This window comes from Pimephales promelas, chromosome 17, assembly GCF_988280905.1.
Source record: "Pimephales promelas chromosome 17, fPimPro1.hap1.1, whole genome shotgun sequence".
Classification (NCBI taxonomy): Eukaryota; Metazoa; Chordata; class Actinopteri; order Cypriniformes; family Leuciscidae; genus Pimephales; species Pimephales promelas.
This window is the reverse complement of record NC_142785.1, coordinates 320,535-342,940: the sequence shown is the minus strand read 5'-3', so window position 1 is coordinate 342,940 and position 22,406 is coordinate 320,535. Positions and strand designations below refer to the sequence as shown.

At 43.8% G+C, this 22,406-nt stretch overlaps 1 protein-coding gene across 2 annotated transcripts in view; it reads left to right on the top strand.

The window, feature by feature from the left end:
- The window catches only part of dnah9 (dynein, axonemal, heavy chain 9), a 79,663-nt gene that overhangs the window by 8,777 nt on the left and 48,480 nt on the right, over positions 1-22,406 (top strand). Inside the window, exons 9-28 of one of the 2 annotated variants that reach the window (XM_039653769.2) lie at positions 14-164; positions 245-359; positions 462-530; positions 3,307-3,433; positions 3,521-3,776; positions 4,265-4,506; positions 4,594-4,729; positions 4,840-5,036; positions 6,238-6,662; positions 7,244-7,466; positions 8,862-9,028; positions 9,693-10,563; positions 10,898-11,028; positions 12,653-12,779; positions 13,021-13,173; positions 13,549-13,674; positions 14,960-15,199; positions 17,555-17,715; positions 18,769-18,925; positions 20,641-20,745. In XM_039653769.2, the coding sequence (XP_039509703.2) occupies positions 14-164; positions 245-359; positions 462-530; positions 3,307-3,433; positions 3,521-3,776; positions 4,265-4,506; positions 4,594-4,729; positions 4,840-5,036; positions 6,238-6,662; positions 7,244-7,466; positions 8,862-9,028; positions 9,693-10,563; positions 10,898-11,028; positions 12,653-12,779; positions 13,021-13,173; positions 13,549-13,674; positions 14,960-15,199; positions 17,555-17,715; positions 18,769-18,925; positions 20,641-20,745 (4,179 nt within the window). Of the gene's footprint in view, positions 1-13; positions 165-244; positions 360-461; positions 531-750; positions 892-3,306; positions 3,434-3,520; positions 3,777-4,264; positions 4,507-4,593; positions 4,730-4,839; positions 5,037-6,237; positions 6,663-7,243; positions 7,467-8,861; positions 9,029-9,692; positions 10,564-10,897; positions 11,029-12,652; positions 12,780-13,020; positions 13,174-13,548; positions 13,675-14,959; positions 15,200-17,554; positions 17,716-18,768; positions 18,926-20,640; positions 20,746-22,406 lie in introns of those variants that run through there. The other variant, XM_039653768.2, reaches the window with a different exon arrangement.

The window sequence follows — 22,406 nt, the reverse complement described above, 5'->3', positions numbered from 1 at the left end:
CTCTGCTTGGCAGGTTTTGTTCATGTTTGGCACACTGCTGGAACGACCCCTGATTGCAGCCGATGCTCAGACTCGATATCCCCGGCTGATCGAAATGTTTGACGAGGAACTGGAATGTTGCAAGACGATCTTCAAAAATCAGATGCAGAAAGAGGAAACCCAAGGTTCGTCTTCATCTTCATTATTGACTTTATTTGTTATTCTCTTCTTATCTTGTGTTTTTAACTGTTTATTGGTCTTCCAGGTTACTGTCCTGTCTTCAAGAACATGCCTGCGGTTTCTGGAGGATTGAGATTTGTCCAACAATTGCAGGAACGCATACAAAGCCCTTACAACAACTTCAGATTCATCCACTACCCGTAAATATCTTATGCTTTGGGTTTTTCTGAGAAGGCTTGATTGGGAATCGCCCAACAGCTCGTTTTCGTCACTGAACATCTTCTTTGTTTGCGTTACGATAGGTGTCTGGAGTCTGAGGATGGAAAGGAGGCGATCGAGAAATACGATGAGCTGATGCTGCAATTCAGACGGTCAGCTTATAATATACACACAAGGGAAACCCAAGGGCTATATATACATACGGGGGGCTAATAGGCCAACAAGAGACACACACAGAACATAAGACTATAATTATATATGACCAAAATCCCGTCATTACCACCAGAGGTCACTACACCCCAGACTATTGTCGTTCCCTCATGAAACTACATTTCCCATAATCCTTTGCCCAGAGCGTCATCCATTGTCACATTCATCTGTGTGTCTCATCGTCTTGTTGTGAACGGATGAGTTGAACGGCTGGATCATCGGTGGGTCTGTGCATGGAGAACTGCTTCGAGAAATCCAAAAGCAGTGTTTTAATGAAAGGGAAATCCACAATCACGGGAAAAGGTCAGAGCACAGGAAATCAGTCCAATCAAACAAACCAATCCAGAGGAGGAGACAGGAACGGGCAAACTAGGAAAGAAACGGTTTCAAAGCTTCATAAAGCAGTGTTTCGAAAACACCCTGTACTATTGAATATCTGTTTTAATCCAATTAAACCTCTAGTATCTTAAATCCCTGTTACTAATCTTGTCTATTTTCATCGTGTGTCCCAGTTTAAACTATAAACCAGTTCAACAGTTTTTATTTATCCAATATATAGACCACTTTGATCCACGTTTGTAGAACTAAATGGGCCTTTTTATGGCAGGATGTGTATATTCTCTGCTGCGAGCGTGAGCATGAAGGTGAAGTAGAAGATATGATGGTATTGCTGAGGGACCTTCAGGCTCTACATGGAATAAACAAATAAACATGATTTATTTGCTCATTTAAGGCGCTAGTGTCTGCAGATTATTACTTCAGGGTCTCATTTTCTCCAATTATGCGCAATGCTTCCAGAGCACGGCGTGAACAATGGTTTTATATAGCGTAGCTAACGCAGGAACGCACGCGACTGCCCACAGAGAGTCACATGAGCGTCTGTATGCGTAACTAAGGACTTGTATTCATGTGTGTGTGTGTTTGCATGCAGTTTCACTTCATATGAGAAACTAATTATTCATTTCCCATGGAGCCAGATCTGCTAAATGAAGCCCCCTCGTTAGACGATGCTAATCACCGGTGTTGCGTAAACACAATTTAGCCGGAGATGTTATTGCTATCTCTTGTCATAAATCTTGACTCTGAGATGTACGACTTGTGTGAAGCAAAGAGATATTTGATACCGATGCTGCTGTAATGAGACGATCCACAACACACCAATCGCACAGAAACCCAATAAAGCCAGAGTCTACAGTCCATCACAACCGGCCCATAAAGAGATTACTGTTACAGTACAGGGAGCCGACGTGCGTTGGTGATGAATGCTGAGCTTTGGTCAGAACCGGCAGTTCAATCATTCTCACGCACATGTAGTCCTACTCACGTAAGGAGAGTAATCTGTACACAATATGTCCAAGACTGAGATGTGAATACTTCAGATTGCTCCTGTACTGGGCCTATCCCAATCCCATTCCCAATCCCTCGACCATCCTTTGGAGAAATATACCTCAACAACATTATCTAATGGTTCACTCAGACACATGTTTGAGGAAATGTCCGAGCTTCTCGTTTCCAGACAGCGAAGGTTTATACTGTCAAGCTCCTGTAAGGAAACAATCTAAATACATGTATGTAGTATATGCGCTATGCATATCAAAGTGGTTTATATTCCGTGTCCTCTGAACATACTTAAGTTCATGCCATTATTTACTGATTACATTTCCCTCCAACGCAGCTGGAAAATCTAATTTGCGATTGTATTTGATGCAGAAGTGCGGTCTTTAGAAGCGCTGTGCAATGCTTGACATCTGAGATTAGAGAGATACTGTAGAGGAAGAAAATACCAGCTGAAAATCAGATTTGTGTGGGTTTATTGCACACATGTTGCATGAATAACTTGTAATCTTTTGAACAAAGCACCACCAACGTTTGATGTACGAAGAGCAACTATTCATCGAAATCCTTAAAGGAGTAGTTCACTTTTCAAAACACTTTTGCTGATAATTTACTCAACCCCGTGTCATCCAAGATGTCCATGTCTTTCTTTCTTCAGTCGAAAAGAAATTAAAGTTTTTGATGAAAACATTCCAGGATTTTCTCCATATAATGGACTTCAATGGGGTCCAAACGGTTCAAGGTCCGAATGAGAGTTTCAGTGCAGCTTCAAAGGGCTTTAAACGACTCCAGATGATGAATAAGGGTCTTGTCAAGCGAAACGATCGCTCATTAAATAAATAAATAGCAAAGTTTAAGTTTTATAAGCTCAAATGCTCGCCTTGCTCTGTTCTGTGATGCGCGTTCGTGACTCTCCTTTTCGAACTCGTTCATCAAAATGAACAAATCTTTTTCAGAGTCATTTGGTTGATTCAAAGAACGAAATGAACGAATTGATCATTTTGATGAACGAGTTCAAACAGGAGAGTCACGAACGCTCATCACAGAACAGAGCAAGGCGAGCATTTGAGCTTATAAACTTACACTTTTTTTTCTTTAATGAGCGATCGTTTCGCTTGATAAGACCCTTATTCATCGTCTGGAGTCATTTAAAGCCCTTTGAACAGTTTGTAGTTTGTACTGAAACCGTTTGGTTCCCATTGAAGTCCATTATATGGAGAAAATCCTTAATTTCTTTTCGACTGAAGAAAGACAGACATGGACATCTTGGATGACACGGGGGCGAGTAAATTATCAGTTTGAAAAGTGAACTACTCCTTTAATTTTGGCATTCATTAGAAAAATGTTATTAATTGTCTTGCTGATTTTTGTGTTGTTTTTCAGATACTCCTCTAAACTGTACGAGTTCTGGACGAGCTCTGTGGCAGAGAAGTCCCAGTTCAATCTCCAGAAGCCGCTGATCTCCCGAGAGGGCCGCTCCAGACTCATCTCCGTCAACTTCAGCCCGCAGGTCTCTCACACATGCAGCTCAGTGTTGATCATGTTATGCGTGGGCTCCAGTTCCCGCAGTGAACGTGAGTGTTATGTGGTCCTGTAGCTGGTGTCGGTCCTGCGGGAGGTGAGGTACCTGAAGGCCAGGCAGGCGGAAGCCATCCCAGACATGGCGGAGGACATCTACTCCAAGAAGGAGTTGCTGTGGCAGTATGTGGCCAATCTGGAGCTCACAACCAACGGGTACAACAGGGTGATGAGCAGCGTGTTAGAGGTGGAGATGCCCCTGATCCAGAGCCAGCTGACAGACATCGATGCCAAGCTGGAGGAAGCGGAGAACAGCCTCTGCTGGACAAGCCCAGGTAGAGCTCCTGAATACACTAGTAGATCTATCATCCACAGACGATGAACTCCGGCTTCCTTCAGGCCAATCCAAGGCAACACACTTGTTTCTGTGATATCTGGCGGTACAATTTTCCACAAAATATTTCAGACAAATCTCTTTTTTGTTGTTCAAAGCAATAGAGCTTCAATCAAAGCGTTTTTATTTTTTGATTGACGTTTATTATATTTAGTATTCTTATTTTTTATACACTCAAAAATAAAGCCTGGTCTCTTAATCAAGCTTTTTTGTACTTGTTAGAGGAATAATTCCAAACCCGTATGATGTTTTATTCTCCCGACCAGCACAAAAGCAGATGTTTAGCAGAATGTTCTTTACAATGCAAATGAACACGCCACACATGACCTTTGCAAATGTCCATATTGTCAGGTTTGAAAGGACATGATGATAATCCACTCTTGTGATTTGGAATACTCTAATAAAGGCTCTGCCTTTCTAATGTGTCAGGAATTTGGGAATACATCCAGGACAAGCGTGAGCTGGTACATGACTTGGAGCAACGGCTACAGAGGACCAAGGACAATGTGGAGGAGATCCAGGCCATCATGAAGAGCTGGACTACACCAGTGTTTGAAAGGAAGGAGGGGAAGAAAGACACTCTCTTAAACCTGGATGACAAGGCCGAGCGCCTGGAGAGAACGTACAGCCACATCCGAGCCTCGGGAGCCAGGGTCCATCTGTTACTGAAAGTACGCTGTGACAAAAGCCAGTGGGAATCCCGTCCAATGATAACTGACAAAACCTTCAACGTTTCTTTTGTTTTTATCTTGTTCCAGGACAATTTGTCACTCTTTAAAGCAGACCCGTCCTCTGCCCAGTGGAGGATTTATGTGGAGTACATTGATGAAATGCTCATCGACGGGTTCTTCGACGCTATTGAGAGCTCCCTCAAGTTCTTCATGGAAAACACAGGTGTGCTGTCTAATTATTTTTTAAGCCTCACTAAAAGTAATTATAGGGGTTTCCCTCGACGCTCCTATCATTATTCCACACTGCAGTAACACACCAATCCCCTGATACAGAGCAGAAGGCTGGCCTCAGCCCTCTCTTCGAGGCCCAGCTGTGTCTGCAGGCTCCCGAGATCATCTTCCGCCCGTCTCTGGAGGCGCAGACGTCAGACGGCTTCCCTCATCTGGTGGAGAGCCTCATCAGTGACGTCTTTCGGATCTCCACGCTTGTGCCGCGCTTATCTGAGCACATCGGGTTCCCAGACTATCAGGTACGGATGCCAAACAGGGCATGTGACTGAATAAACTCAACCATCCTTTATTGTCTTCTTTAAGGTCTTCGTGAAAGGTGTTTAATCCATTTGACTGGATAAGGTTGGAGAGGAAGTGTTAAAAAGTAAAAAGGCTCTATGATGTCAGCGGAAAATTAGGCATTTCAAAAGCAATTCCCGGAAAACAAAACTATGTTTAAAAAAACGTTTTGCTACCATTTGTTACGATTAAGTTAGGTTAGTTTTCAATAAGTTATGAAAATGCTGTTTCTGAATGTTTTTATTAATGTTCAAAATGTCCAGGTTTTAAAACATTAAAGAAAGGACAATTACGGCGCTAAAATAACCTAGGGGTTAAGAACACACGGGTACGAGTCGACTGTTATCTCTGGGATGTGTTTTTTTTTATGATAATCGAATGTACCCAGTTTTAGCTCGAAGCACAGATTAGCTTATAACGCTAGTATATGGGGCATAGAGTAAGTGAAAATAAATAGCACTAACAAGGCTTAAAATAGCCCCACACTAACACACTAGCATAATGAGGGTCCCTACATGCAGACCGAAGCATTGAGAACTTTATAAGGCCGTGTGTCCACCGAAGCGTTTTTATCCAGCTGAAACGCTAGCCGCTGTGCTGAAGACGCCGTGCTTTGGGCGCTTGAGGGCGTTTTGGCAGCGCAGCGTTTTTTCCGTTGAGACGTTTCGTTGCTATGATACTGAATATCCGCAGCAGTTTGAATGTTGTGACAGTTGGTCGGTGTGGTATTAGTCCCGCCCATCCTCCACTGTGATTGGACGGCTGGGTAAAAAGTGACAGTGATGAGCGCTGCGTTTTATCCAAAGTTGAACATTTTTCGACTCCCAGCGACCAATAAAAACGCTCGGCGCTTCAGTGTGAAAAAAACAATCAGCGCCTCAGTACGCTCATGGTGTTTAAAAATGCGGCACTCCCATTGAAAACAATTGAAAACAGACGCCACACACGGCCTAAGTGTATAAACAGGAGCCATCTTGGAAAACAGTCTCGACGAGTCTCGAAGAATGTTTGTTCATAACTTTGAGAGAAGTTGCCTCAGAGAACGCTCCCCACATGCTGGTTTGGAAAAGACTTTTTTTATTCTGAAAAAACAAGAGCAGACAATGTAGTTTTCATGTTATTTACAGTCGGATGTATATCGACACTGTCTTGTTGCTTCAGGCTGATATGGAGGACATGCTGGATCTGGCGGGAATGAGGCAGATCCTTTCGGAGCGTGTGAGGAACATGATGGTGAAGTGCCTCGAGCACCGCAACAGCCTGGAGCGCTACGCCTACCTGTACGTGGACGACCGAGCGGAGTTCATGCAGCAGTTCCTGCAGTACGGCCACATCCTCACGAGCGACGAGGTCGAGGCCCACGCTGAGCACGGCGTCCCAGAAGCCCCTCCGACGCTCGAGCACTTCCGCCAGCAGGTGGACTCGTACGAGCGCCTGTACGAAGAGGTGCAGCGGCTGGAGCCCGTACATGTGTTCGAGGGCTGGATGAGGCTGGACGCCCGTCCCTTCAAATCGGCCCTGCTCAACGTCATCAAGAAGTGGAGCTTGATGTTCAAACGGCATCTCATTGATCATGTGACCAACAGGTAACAGCACTGAGGAGATAATTCATGACTGCTCTGCCTGATCTCGTACAGCGGCTTGAATTTAAGGTTTGGAAACTCTTGAAAACAGCCGTGTTTCTGAAAAGGTGCTTGAGTTATTGAAAGAGAATAGGCTTATTTTAGAAAAGAGTGTTCACACCCGTCTGATTTAGCACAGCTACGTATGAGTGTGATATTATTACTCATATAATTATTCAAGTATATCATACAGCTTTCATTCTTCAGGTCAATATATTATATATATATATATATATATATACACATATTCAAGGGAGAAAAAATCAGTTGTAATATGGAAAGCGACATCTTTGTCTCAGCATCCTTATGATAGTTAAAGTTACCGCAGTCATTGCATATGCTGCATTTTATTTGTACCATATTGCATATTTTTTTTACTTTTATTATCTATTTACCATTTTTATTATGTGAAAGATAATTAAGATATTGTTTGATAAATGAGATCTCTGATTGTTGTGAAGTAGAGCTTGAAAAGTCCTTGAAAGTTTGGGAATTTCATTGACCTGTATCTGTGCGAACACTGTTAATCCACGTGTGATTGTTAGTCTGTCCGACCTGGAAGAGTTCATCAGACTGACGGAGGCTGGATTTGGACAGAAGGTGGAGGAGGGCGACTATGACGGTCTGAAGGAGGTCATGGGTTTCCTGATGGGGGTGAAAGAGCGGCAGAGCGCCACAGACGAGATGTTCGAGCCTCTGCAGCACACCATCGATCTGCTGAATACGTATGGACAAGAACTGCCGGATGTGGTCTACAAGCAGCTCGAGGTACGTGTCTCCATAGAGTTTTGATAGTGAGGCCTCTGAGGGAACGTTTTTCTGAACGCTGGCCTTAATACGCTAGTGGCTATCATCATATGCTAGTGGCTAACATCATATGCTAGTGGCTAACATCATATGCTTGTGGCTATCATCATATGCTAATGGCTATCATCATATGCTAATGGCTATCATCATATGCTAGTGGCTATCATCATATGCTAATGGTTATCATCATATGCTTGCGGTTATCATCATATGCTAGCGGTTATCATCATATGCTAGTGGCTATCATCATATGCTAATGGCTATCATCATATGCTAATGGCTATCATCATATGCTAGCGGTTATCATCATATGCTAATGGCTATCATCATATGCTAATGGCTATCATCATATGCTAGCGGTTATCATCATATGCTAGCGGTTATCATAATATGCTAGCGGTTATCATCATATGTTAGCGGTTATCATCATATGCTAGCGGTTATCCTCATATGTTAGCGGTTATCATCATATGCTAGTGGTTATCCTCATATGCTAGCGGTTATCATCATATGCTAGCGGTTATCATCATATGCTAGCGGTTATCCTCATATGCTAGCGGTTATCATCATATGCTAGCGGTTATCATCATATGTTAGCGGTTATCATCATATGCTAGTGGCTATCATCATATGCTAATGGTTATCATCATATGCTTGCAGTTATCATCATATGCTAGCGGTTATCATCATATGCTAGTGGCTATCATCATATGCTAATGGCTATCATCATATGCTAATGGCTATCATCATATGCTAGCGGTTATCATCATATGCTAATGGCTATCATCATATGCTAATGGCTATCATCATATGCTAGCGGTTATCATCATATGCTAGCGGTTATCATAATATGCTAGCGGTTATCATCATATGTTAGCGGTTATCATCATATGCTAGCGGTTATCCTCATATGTTAGCGGTTATCATCATATGCTAGTGGTTATCCTCATATGCTAGCGGTTATCATCATATGCTAGCAGTTATCATCATATGCTAGCGGTTATCCTCATATGCTAGTGGTTATCATCATATGCTAGCGGTTATCATCATATGTTAGCGGTTATCATCATATGCTAGCGGTTATCCTCATATGCTAGCGGTTATCATCATATGCTAGCGGTTATCATCATATGTTAGCGGTTATCATCATATTCTAGCGGTATCCTCATATGCTAGTGGTTTTTATCATATGCTAGCGATTATCATCATATGCTAGCGCTTATCATCATATGTTAGCGGTTATCATCATATGCTAGCGGTTATCCTCATATGCTAGCGGTAATCATCATATGTTAGCGGTTCTCATCATATGCTGGTGTTTTCAGCGTGGCATTGTTCTGTGTGTCTGATGGACAGGTGCTGCCAGAGAAGTGGACCAACTTGAAGAAGCAGGCCGTGGGGGTGAAGCAGCACGTGGCGCCGCTGCAGGCGAGCGAGGTGGCCAACCTGCGCAGGAAATGTGCCTGGTTCGACGTGAAGCAACACACCTTCAGGGAGCAGTTCCGCAAGAACGACTACTTCAGGTACAGCACATGTATACGCCAGGCCAGAGAATGAGATCTGTTTCAAAGCAGCTTCATAGTAATAATCAGGAAAAACGCAGAATCAGTGATGAGAACTTCATCAAATATGAGACAAATTCAAATTGTAAAGCAGCTCTACAGAAGACGATAGTGTTGATATTCTGCTTACTTGTTTAGTTCAGATCGATATATGTGTGTGAAATCCATAGACTGTAAAAAAATATGTGTGTAGTGTGCGTGACGTCACCCGCAGTGTTTCTGAAGAGCGTCTCTGAAGCCCAAAGTGGGCGGAGCCGGCCGTCGCCATCTTGGCAACACGTCACTCCCATAATGCAATACATAAACGAAAATGTGCAGCGATGCGGATTAGCTGACGCTAACTCTAGCAGACAAACGGCTAAAAGTGACATCAGCAGCTGTCACTCAAGTGGCCACGCCCTTAATTATGCAGAAATGTTAGGCGTAATATAGTTTAAATGAATGAGTTATAGAAATATTACCAGACTGTAAACATGTTTTATTCTGCTGTAAAGTTGGGCATTTTATAACATGCGGGTCTATGGGAGTGAGTCTCTCCTGCAGCGCCTCTAGTGGCCAGTGGAGGAACTGCAGTCTAACTCACACGGCTGCAGCTTGGTGAAATGTGGTCTCCATTTGTCTTCAGATTTGACTGTGTGAATCCGCACGAGATGCTGGACGCCGCACACGGGCAGATCCAGCAGTTGGATACCGTGATGGCCGGGCTCATTGAGTCGGCTAGCCTCTTTGAAGTGACCATCCCAGACTATAAACAGCTGAAGCAGTGCCGGAAAGAGCTGCCCATCCTCAAGGAGCTGTGGGATCTGGTGCTGGTGGTGCAGTCGTGCCTGGACGCCTGGCAGACGACGCCCTGGAGGCACATCGACGTGGATGACATGGAGATGGAGTGCAAGCGCTTCTCCAAAGAGCTGCGAGCGCTGGACAAAGAGGCTCGCCCGTGGGACGCCTTCAGTGGACTCGACGGCACGGTGAAGAACACGCTGGTCTCGCTGAGAGCCGTCGCCGAGCTCCAGAACCCGGCCATCCGCCCGCGCCACTGGCTCCAGCTGATGAACGCCACCGGGGTCCACTTCACCATGGACCAGGACACCACGCTGGCCGACCTGCTGCGGCTCAACCTGCACCACTTCGAGGACGAGGTGCGGGGCATCGTGGACCGGGCCGTGAAGGAGATGGGCATGGAGAAGGTGCTCGGCGAGCTGGACGCCACCTGGACCAGCATGGCCTTCGACTTCGAGCCGCACCCACGCACTGAGATTCCTCTGCTGAAGTCCGACGAGGAGCTCATCGAAACGCTGGAGGACAACCAGGTGCAGCTGCAGAACATCATGACATCCAAGTACATCGCGTTCTTCTTGGAGGAAGTTTCCACGTGGCAGAAAAAGCTCTCGGTGACTGACTCCGTGATCTCCATCTGGTTTGAAGTGCAGAGGACTTGGTCTCACCTGGAGAGCATCTTTATCGGATCGGATGACATTCGCTCTCAGCTACCCGAGGTCGGTCTCTGTTATTATTCGTTCTTTCTTTACTGAAAACTTATCTTGCCCTCGAATAGCCACAGACACACAGCCGGACGAGTAAAGAAGGAAATGTGAAACAGACTTTAATGGAGAAAGATTTGAGTAGCATCTTGTCCTGCCCTCTGGCACTCTATTCATAGATCTAGATGAGAGATGGAAATGCTTTTGGCCGAAAACATTAGTATAATTACTGCCGGGCGCCTGCGGCCGGAGACACAGATGTTCTGCAGGATGTCAGAGGGTTTTTTGAGGATGTTCTTTATGGAGAACTAAGTTGTCTCGACTCACTCTCTCATGAATGTCTCCACAGGACTCCAAACGCTTTGACGGCATCGACGCTGATTTTAAAGAGCTGGCACTGGACGCCAGAAAAACACCCAACGTTGTGGAGGCCACCAATAAACCCGGGCTCTACAGCAAACTAGAGGGCATGCAGAGCAGGTTTGCACGCTTCAGTCTCCTGCACTTCTTCCTGCTCTCCTTATTATTGTCTTTCCTACATAAAGAGCGAGACATTAGACAGAATGCCTTTTCCTTAAACTCACGTCGATGATGACTGGAGGCCCGTTCACACCAGCGACCATAACCAGAACTATAAACAGAAACTAACTGTAAAGTTCTAATGATCATTCTACAGTAATTCTATAGAAATTCAATGAGGAACGATACTTCCAGAGCGATGAACAAAAAAACACAGAATCCATCCTGCTTTAGCATTTAAAGCCGTGTTCACACTACATGACTTGCTCTCCGTGAAATCAGGAGTGTTCAAGTTGTTGAGCTGTTCACACCACACAACACAACGTGATTGATCCACAACAGGAGGTGACGCACTACACGAGTTGACAACGCACTACACAGAGATACAACCACGATCGGATGATAAGAGCAGATCATTTGTGACTCAATGAGAGCTGTTTCAGTGCTATGGTGCGGTCTAAATCCTGAAAATAATCAAATAAATAACCAGTTGACAACAACTCTGTCACCCAACGATTCTATCTGGTCTACAAACCACGTTTTGTAGCGAAAAAACACGCAATAAATAAATAAATAAATAAACATTACGCCAATACCCAGCGATGAAGAGAACACAACACGTGAATAAACGTCAGACAGAAACTAGTGCTGATCACTGTTTGCGCGACGATCTGCTCTGAGGGAAAAAAAAGCAAAAAAAAAGAAAAACTAAGATTTACCTGGTGTGCTCAACCCATGCATTGCTGTGATTGGCTGTACTCATGACATCACCGAGTTAGAGTCGCGCGACGGCTCTGGATATCTAGCAGGCTAGATATTGTTCTGGGCTCGGCGACGCGTCTGCGAGCGTATTCGCTGCGTTGTTGCCTCTTTCATACTAACAGATTGGCAAGCGTTCATCGTCCGCTAATCCCCCGCGATTCGCACGCGATAACACCCTGACCCGTCGGCGATTTGCAAATCAGGCTTAAAATCCTGTAGTGTGAACTTGGCTTAAAGAGACAAAAGCAACACTCTAAAAAATGCTGGGTTGTTTTAACCCAACTTTGGGTCAAATATGGACAAACTCAAACATTGGGTTAAAATGACATTTAAAAATGTAACCCAATGGCTGGGTTTGTCCATATATGACCGAAAATTGTGTTAAAACAACCCAGCATTTTTTTTAGAGTATAAACAGACGACCAAACGTCAGCGTGCTTATAATAAACAGAGCATTATAATAAACCGGTGTCAGTTATTGTTCATCTGTGAGACACTAATATAGTTATCGCCAGCTGATGTGGACGCTAGTTATCGTTATAGTTATTGTTCTCGGTGTGGGTGTGTCTTTAAAGCATCATGAATCTGTTCATAAGACCCGTCTGTCCTCGATATCACACTTATTCTGAACCCATACCAGGAGTTTCTCTTTATTCACTAACAATCCTCTCATATTTCATTCAAACTCATGATCAGTTTTGATCTTTCTTGATGGCACTTATTTTTTAGTGCATCGTGTGACTATTCCTTTAGCGCACCGTGTCCCATGATGCTTTGCGTGGAGCTGCTGGTTATCTCTCAGTCATTGCTCCTGTTGTTGCAGATTGTCTCTGTGTGAGAAAGCCCTGTCTGAGTATCTGGACACCAAACGCTTGGCCTTTCCACGCTTCTACTTCATCTCCTCAGCGGACCTGCTCGACATCCTGTCCAGCGGCACTGACCCGCACCAGGTACACACACACACACACACACACACGTGCTTCTGTGCATTAATCTTGCAGCACTACGGATGCGGTTTGCTTATGGCTCAGCTGCAGTGATTTGCCTTTCGCACACACTAGATGGCAGTGTTGATTCCCGCTTCCCAAGTTGTCTTGAAGGCAGATGTCAAGTTTCCATATGTCCCATTAGGACACGCTTGGACCGAAATAGCAGCTGTGCAGATGTGAAGCCTTGCGTTTTCTCCCTCAGGTTCAGAAACATCTTTCAAAGTTGTTTGACAATATGGCGAGGTTGAAGTTCGAGACGGACGGCGACGGCAACCTCACCAAGACGGGGCTGGGCATGTTCAGCAAGGAGGACGAGTACGTCCCCTTCAGCCGGCCCTGCGACTGCACTGGCCAGGTACAGCACACCCTACCCACAATGCACCAGCAGTTATCAGGAGGGCCATTAGTGACACTGCAGCGAAGGCACGAATGACTCCTCAGATCAGCTCTTTGTGGAGGAGAGCCGAAATAATCCCACAGATCTGAGTCCAGAAACCTCTTTGCCCTTTCTTCAGAAGCGCTGTAAGAGTAGTTGTGTTTGGAGGATGTGCTGTTAATGCTGATAATGCTGTGTATCACGCCACGTCTGGTTCTGTGTTTGCTCCAGCGCTCCTCAACATCTGCGTATGGATTAGACAGATTCATACATATCTGTAGCGGAGCTAATACACAGTGCTGACGAGCTCCTCACGGCGCTGGAGTGGTTTAATGCATGGAGCTGTGTGTTCAGGTGGAGGTGTGGCTGAACCGTGTCCTGGACTCCATGCGGGACACTGTGCGGCACGAGATGACCGAGGCCGTCGCCGCCTATACGGAGAAGCCCCGCGAGCAGTGGCTGTTCGACTACCCGGCACAGGTACTGACTACACATCATCCAGACCGCTTTTGTGGAAGAGAACTGAGATATTGAGAGATATTTCTGGCAGTATTGCGAGGGTATGACTATGGGCTTACAGACTGAAGGCTGTCCGCTGTTTGACCAATAGCCTAACAGTGGATGTGCATGTGTCTCTAAATCATGATTCAAATCGAAAATGGGATTCAGAGCCTCATTTAATCCTGTGAATAAAAATCTCAGGGATTTGAAGAACGTTATGACAGAAAACATTCTTCTGGTCACTAAGTGCCTCCGCTTTGAACATGTTGTAAATTCTTAATTAAAATTCATTTTGATATTTCATTGGAAGTGTAAAGGCAAAAATGTCGTCTGTCATAATGAATAAACAAGGAGAAAATTCTTGAAAACTAAGGTATTTTGGCATTATCCTTTATTTATTTATTACAAATAGCCAAATTACAAGCAATATCACAAATAAATATAATAGAACAAGATACAAAAGAGAGAAACTGTGCTTTTCAGGTAGGTCTAAACATTGAATAGGTAAAAGTAATCCAATATAAAATACAAAAGTTATTCAGTCAAGAGTATTGAGTCATGTTTTCTCTTTTGTTGTTGTTTGAAGGACATTATGACGGGAATATTAGACAGCTGTCACTTTAAGCCTTAATATACTGTTACACATCTCTCCTGTTCACTGCAGGCATGTTTACTGGGATATTCACCAAGACGGATGTTTTGAAGTCATTTTGTCTGTATTTGTCCACAAATAGTATTAAATCGGCAAGGCTTAAAACACGTGTGACTGATCACGTTTTGTGACGATTCAGTTCCATATGTATATTTATATACAGTATATATTGCATTAATGGGCTTTATGCACAGCTGCACTACTTCCTGAACTTCAGCCAGCTCCTTGTTTCCTGTCTGCCACTATTGGGCAAACTTGATTAATTCAGGTGTGTCTGATTATTGTTGCCATGACTACTGAGGTCGGGCACACCTGGATTAATCAATGTGTCCAATAATGGCAGACAGGAAACAAGGAGCTGGCTGACGTTCAGGAAGTAGTGCAGCTGTGCATAAAGCCAATTCATTATATCAGTATTCATCTTTTTTTCTTAGACCTTGTGTGCATCTTACATTGCTTATATGTCATTAACCCACATACTGTACCAAACACGAAGACATCCTGACATTAAGTGGAACTTTTCACCCGATGTTGTGCTGATAATGTGATTTAAGTGTAAAGAGTGTAAATGCGAAGCAGCCGTCCACTGTTGCTGTGTGTGTGCGTCCTCAGGTGGCTCTCACCTGCACTCAGATCTGGTGGTCGACCGATGTAGGCATTGCGTTCTCCAGCCTGGAGCAGAGATACGAGAACGCGATGAAGGAACACTATAAAAAGCAAGTGAGTCAGTTGAACACGCTCATCACCATGCTGATTGGCCAGCTCACGCCCGGAGACCGGCAGAAAGTCATGACCATCTGCACCATTGACGTCCATGCAAGAGACGTGGTGGACAAGATCATCGTGCAGAAGGTACGGCTCCTTCATCTGCCCGTATCGAGTGTTATTCCTCCAGGTTTCTGCAGATGAGCTGAACCCACACATGCATTAGGGCTCTCATGAGAGAATACTCTATTCTGCCTCTATTCACACAATTTGCCGGCATAATGAAAGTCTCGATGTGCTGTAATGTGATCGACTCATATTTTGGTCTCACTTGAAGGCCCACGGTTCTGTAGAATAGGAGTCAGATCGGCTGGAGGCCTCTTCTCATGACTGGCATGGCCGTGACCTCTGACCTCTGCGCACAGCGGCACTGAAGGGAATCATGTTAGGCGAGGAGGACATTAAACAGTGGAAACGTGTGTTTGAGCTTCGAACTGAAAAACTCCTGAAGATTGAAAGAGTAAACAACGCTAGCACTTGACTTGAAAGGGGTGTGTATAAGACTGACATGACATCGGTTATAAATATGAAGTAGGGTTTATGCATGTTAAGACAACTGTCAGGAAGTGTCTTTCGCTCACCTGTCCGTGTATTTGTCATGACAACTGGACATTAAATTAAATTAGACTGTCATGTGGTTGGCTTTGACATTGGCTGTCATGAGGTCCTTATAACTGTGTCATGAATATATTTCGTGACCTCAACTACACATTGAATTAATCATTAAAAAGTTATAATGGCCTCATGTCAGCCAATGTCAAAACCACCTGACAGTTTAACCCTCAGGTGCTCTTCGTTTCAGAGTCACACTTGTTATCTTCCCGGTCAGAAGTGACCGGACACCTAACAATTTAATTTCCTCCATCCCAGTAAAACCAATGCAATTCATTTTTGTTCTATAATATTTATTCTTTGCAATTAAGTATTTTGAGACAATTTGATTGAATTTATTAATATTTATGGTCTATTTTTGCCATGGAAAAATATATATTTTTCTATATATATATTATTTTTTTCAAAAAAATATTAATGCAGTATTTTAGTTTAATATAGAGTCTAGGTCTTCAGAAAAAAAAATGTTTTTGAAGAAAATTAGCACCATCTGGTTACAGTATAGAGAAAAAGCGTAGAATCATGGTGTAACCACTAAATGGCATGTACAGCTCTCTATGGAGAAGCATGTGAATTCCCCAGATGTTTATTAGCACTTATTTTATTTTTTTTGGTGGATTTGAATATATAGTTGAAACAATCTCAAAAACGGATAAATAAATAAAAAAAATAAATAAATAAAAATGTGTGAATTTTTGTGTTTTTGACAATTTCCCATTCATTTCCTATGAGGTCATTTTTGACCGAAGACCACAAGTGTGACTATTTTTGTAAGACCACTTAGCATGCTCAGATCATGACCTCAATTTTTTTGTGTGTTCACATACATAATGCCATAAAAGTCACGAAGTTTCGTAACATCGCGATGAAGCTGTGATTTGTAAAAATTCAAAACATACTTTTTGAAATCAAAATTAATTGGTGTGTATGTATATAAAAGTGTGTTTGTATGTGTGTGTGTGTGTGTGGGTTTGTCTGTTTTGCACTGTGTCACCCCTTTCCTGCGATGTACTTGTTTTTAGAAATGTGGCCGATTTGTAGATTGCACGTACAAACATTCAGAGAAATGTTTTATTTTTTTGCCAATTTCCCATTCATTTCCTATGGGTCGGTCATTTCTGACCAAAGGCCACGAGTGTGACTATTTTTTTTTACGACCATTTAGCATGCTCAGATCATGACCTCAATTTTTTTTCATTTTTTTTTTATTCATATACATAATGCCATAAAAGTCACCAAGTTTCATAACATTCTGATGAAGCTGTGATTTTTAGAATTTCAAAACAGAAATTGTTTGGGTCAGAAATGACCAAAGAGCACCTGAGGGTTAATGTAATGTAAACCCATAAAGCTACTGTAGGTGGTTGTCACAAACATGCATAAAACTTCGTCATGTCATGATTATGAAGGTGTCCTGTCAGTCTTCTGCACACCCCTTCAAGTCAAGTCTTACCGAAACAACTTGTGCATGAACGCTTATCAATAAGAAATACTGTATTTTTGATTTTATTAGTGTAAACTGATATTGTGAAGGGATATTCCTAAACACTAGAATCTGATTTATTCCAAACGCATCGCAAACGTCATGTGAATCATCGGCGGCCTTCGGAAGTAGAAATGGTTTGAACTTTGAGGAGCGCGGTGCTTGACGGAGACTCTGCAGGGGTCAACGCTTGCGTGAGTCATGGGAAAAGGCCTTCAGGCTTCTCATAAGAGAATATTCTGCCTCTCCTCACACCGTTCGCCAGCATGATGAAAGTGTGAGCTGTGGATATGGTGGTCTCGCTGGAAGGCCTAATCTCTCTCTCTCTCTCTCTCTCTCTCGCTCAGGTGGAGAGCTCTCAGGCCTTCCTCTGGCTGTCTCAGCTGCGGCACCGCTGGGCCGAGGACGAGAAGCACTGCTTCGCCAACATCTGCGACGCACAGTTCCTGTACTCCTACGAGTATCTGGGCAACACTCCTCGGCTGGTTATCACTCCGCTCACAGACAGGTGAGACGCTTCGGGTTTGAACCGACTGGTTATGAAGCGGCCGTCAGATGGCCTCGCTGGAGGAGGACGGGTTGCTCGGGAGGATCTGACCCTTTGAAAGCATAACAAAGCGGAGGCGCTCCTGTTTGATGGTCAGTGCAGCTCCTGAGCATATGCTGCGTCTCTGACCGAGGCTCACTCCTGTCTTTCATTCTCACAAGGAGAGCGAGCGCAGGCGATGACACCGGTGGCACAGATGGCTCCATTAAGATACACGGCCGCTGGGAGTTATTCATCTGCCAAGCTGGCTCACTTTAGAGAGATTTCTTAAAGCTTTAAATTAGTTTCCCCCAAAAATATTTCATTTGCTGTTTTGCCTGGTTTATTATAAAATCAGTATTTGAACCTTGCAGGCTTATCCAAAACTCAGCAGACTTGCATGTTATGAGTCAGGGATCATAAAAAATGGGCCCTATTGTTCAAAAGTTTGGGGTTGGAAAGATATTTTTGAAAGAAATGAATACTTTTGTTGAGAAAGGACACATTGAATTGATCAAAAGTGACAGTAAAGACATTTATAATGTTCAAAAATATTCTACAGTATTTCAAATAAATGCTTTAAATTCATCAAAGAATCTTGAAAGAATCACAGAAAAAAAGAAAAAAATGTATTGATAACTATCATAAATGTTTCTTGAGCATCAGATCCTCATATTAGAGTGATTTCTGAAGGGTCATGTGACACAGATTGGAGTAATGGTGACCCTTTGATATACAGCATTGATACACAGTTGAGCGACTCGTTATCATCACGAGTGAGACTGGACTCGTCGGATCCGGATCAGACTGTTTTCCCAGACCAGTAAAGGGTGTTGGTTCAGGAACATTGCCTGTTTGTGTGAATGATGTAAAACACTGCCATGCTAGCTTAATAATGCAAATGATCTTCAGGGGCAAAGGTCATCAGTGAAGCGAGCGGTTCGCTCAGACCCAGTCTCTAACGGGACTTTAGCTGTGGAGTCGATGTTTAAGGTGTTTGTTTGCTGACGCTTGCTGTCGTCCTCTGGAATGCAGATGCTACATCACTCTGACCCAATCACTGCACCTGATCATGAGCGGAGCCCCGGCTGGACCCGCCGGCACCGGCAAAACCGAGACCACCAAGGACCTGGGCCGAGCCCTCGGCATCATGGTCTACGTGTTCAACTGCTCCGAGCAGATGGACTACAAGGTGAGCGGAGGACATCACCGCTGCTGAAATCTACATTACATCACTTACACTGCACTGACGGTCATCAGATCACGCACAGTGGACACATGATCTCGGGTTCTGCTCCGACGCGTGAACCACGAACAGGAACACTGTCCCACAATGCAATGGGTTAGGGTTAACTGGGATTAATCATTGCTAAATGACGTGAGCATTACCGTATACTGAGGAACACTCCCTGATGTGTGTTTAGAGATGCCAAATCACTATTTTGATCTAATGGCTAAACTAGTTAGCAAGAAGGTTTGATTGATTCAGTTGAGCAGCCAGACTCACTGTATCCGTGCTCTATAACCCTCACGCCGCTGCAGAACTGCTGTTGTGTGGTTTGCCAGTGGCGAGGCCGATCTGTATCGCTCAAAAGTAGGGTTGGGTATCGAAAATCGAGTATCGATTGGAACCGAGACTAACTTTTCGTTTTTCCCGGAATCGTTCAAAAGTTAAAATTTCGATTCCTAGTTTCGATATTCACAGTCCGCCGACCGGAAGAAGAAACCGCTGAACAACACCAACGAAGAAGTGTCTACCGGAAGTGTTGGCATAACCACGCGAGTCGAACATGAGTAGCTTACGTCGGCGATCCAAAGTGTGGCTTCACTTTTCTAAAAATAACGAAATCTCGGCAAAATGCTAAATTTGTGACAAAAGGAGTATTTCCTTCAGAAAGGCCGTTGGTTAGCAAGGTTAGCTAAACTTTTTTGACCCTGCCTCTTAAAAGAATCGGAATCAAGAATCGTTAGGAACCGGAATCGAAACAAGGAATCGGAATCGGAATCAGAATCGTTCAAATTCAAACGATACCCAACCCTACTGACGAGTGTCTCTGCGCTTCAGCTAAACACAGCTATGGCCTTTTATAAGAGTATGGAAATATAGGGACCCGTTCCTGATGGACCCTGGAAACGCTCCTCATGATATTCTAAATATAACCAGTGCTGATTTGATCAGAACAGCTTTTAATCAAGTTCACAGCGAGCTCTGTGACGAGTCTGTGTCCGTCTCATCGCCCGAGTCTGTCCTGCGTCTAATGAGAGATTTCGCCCATCATGGGGCCGTTCATGGCTTATGCTTTTCATATAAGGAGTAAAGCAACGCATCAACGAGCAATGCATTACTTTATACATTTACATATTACTGTTTGTTTGGTTTTTGTTCTGTTTGCCTGTCAGTTTTCTTAATTTGCATAAAATGTGTGTAGAGATGCGCACTCGTGTGTGCAGGAATAGACAAAAAGTACAAAAAAGAAGCAAAGAACATGAGTTTCAAGATCTTTTGGCAATCAGCAGCTCGAGATGCTCAGGGTATGAACATCTTCTATGTGTGTGTTTAACAGAACAGGTTAGGGTGTGTGTGTCAGTCAAGAGGCATGAAGCAATGCAAGAGTAACGTAACACACATTATAATCAGTCGAAAGTCATGCAATTAGTTACTTTTTCGGGAGAGGCGCGATATTGGCAGACATTCCTGTGTTTGCGGTCCCGTCGGTCGGAGACGCTGGTTCCTCTGGGATGTGTGTTCTTGCAGATGCTAATCCACAGCTTAGCATGTGTACCCTGTTCATAAGCTGGAAGCGTGAGCTCATTTCTACAAAACAAAAGATTTCCTGCATAATTTTGCGTGACTCTGTTGATGGTTTCCCATGATGCACTCACAAGTCTCTGCTTTCTCTCCCTCAGTCATGTGGCAACATCTACAAAGGCCTGGCACAGACCGGCGCCTGGGGCTGCTTCGACGAGTTCAACCGCATCTCGGTGGAGGTGCTGTCTGTGGTGGCGGTGCAGGTGAGGCCCGTAAACAGAGATATAAAGGCCTGATGAACCGCTCAGTCTCTGAGGGCTCGGCATCTGGTGTGTGCCATCCAGATTTTATGCCTTGCACTTCAGTTACGCAGGGAGACACTGAGCGCTGTAGCCGTAATGCGTCGACGATGATGATTGATGATGGTCGTGATTATGATGATGTCGCTGCTCGTCGTTTAGACACGTTCAGTTCTGAAACGGAGCGACGGGTTTTAATGGGCCATTCCTGGAACGGCGCACTTTGTCTTTGAAAGCCAGAAAGACTCGTCTGAAATGTCAGGACACTGGCAGGTGTTTCTCCCTTGTAATAAAAAATGAATTATCTTTCCTTTTGTAGTGTTTTCAGAGAGCAGCTGTCACGGGGAACCGTTCACCGTGAGAACCGAGCCGCTCGTCAGGCGAGATCATTTCAGTCGCATCGAAATAGTGTTTTTCACAAAGACGGATATTCATTCAGTTAAGCTAAAACAAGCAGACGGAGCTCCAGACGTATCAGTATTGAGAGGAATGAAGCGTTCGCCCCACTGCAGATCTGAGAGCAGCGTTTCATTTATTATCAACATCGAGACTGTCGTGAACCCAGGCGATTCATGGAGTAGGGATCCGACGTGATCATTCTGTCCTCATTTACTCAAAACTGTCGTGATGCACAACACGAGGTGTTACGGAGGTCAACGGGGGACGAAGAGGAATGGTCACCATTCACAGTCACTGTGTGTGAAACAGCAGCCTGGACTTGCTGGTACATTTTCATGAATTTAATTAGCAATGTGGCTTATATATATATAAAATATAGGCCTGTATATATTAAATGTATGAAAATGTATCAGCGTTTTCCTCTGCTGTGTCAGCGGCTCTTGATGCACGGCTGTGCTCTGCTATAGGACAGTATGTAATATTCATGAAGACGTGATGCGGTGTGGGATTTGGAGTTGGTGTGGCCATGGCCAAGTTACGCCTCATATCTTATTCCATCAGCGAGTGTGTGTGTGTGCCTCCGCTCTGCAGTGTGAGGCGTCTGGATGTGTGTGTTCTGCTAAACTCATCCACACACCCTGCCAGACTGGACATTCGCTGTGACGCGTTAATCCGATTAGATCGTTTTTGATTGTTGCTTCATTAAATATTCCATTAAAGCACAAGCAAGCCTGTGTCCTGATATCGAGATTAATCTCTGGCCTGTAATTCCTCTCTTTCTCACAATGGCCAGTGGCACACGTGACTTTATAACAGACTATTCGGTTTGATTAATTCATCAAGGTCAGTGGCTTGAGGACGTGGACGCTCCGGCTCGGGCGTGGATCGAATGTGTGCTCTTTATTTTACTTTATTTAACCCTCAGGTGCTCTTCGTTTCGGAGTCACACTTGTTATCTTCCCGGTCAAAAGTGACCGGACACCTAAAAATGAAACTTTCTCCATCCCAGTAAAACCAATGCAGTTTATTTTTGTTCTATAATATTTATTCTTTTTAATTTAGTGTTTTGAGACAATTTAAATGAATTTATTAATATTTATGCAATATTTATGGTTTATTTTTGCCATGGAAAAATATATATATTTTTCTATATATATATATATATATATATATATATATATATATATATATATATATTATTTTTTTCAAAAAAATATTAATGCAGT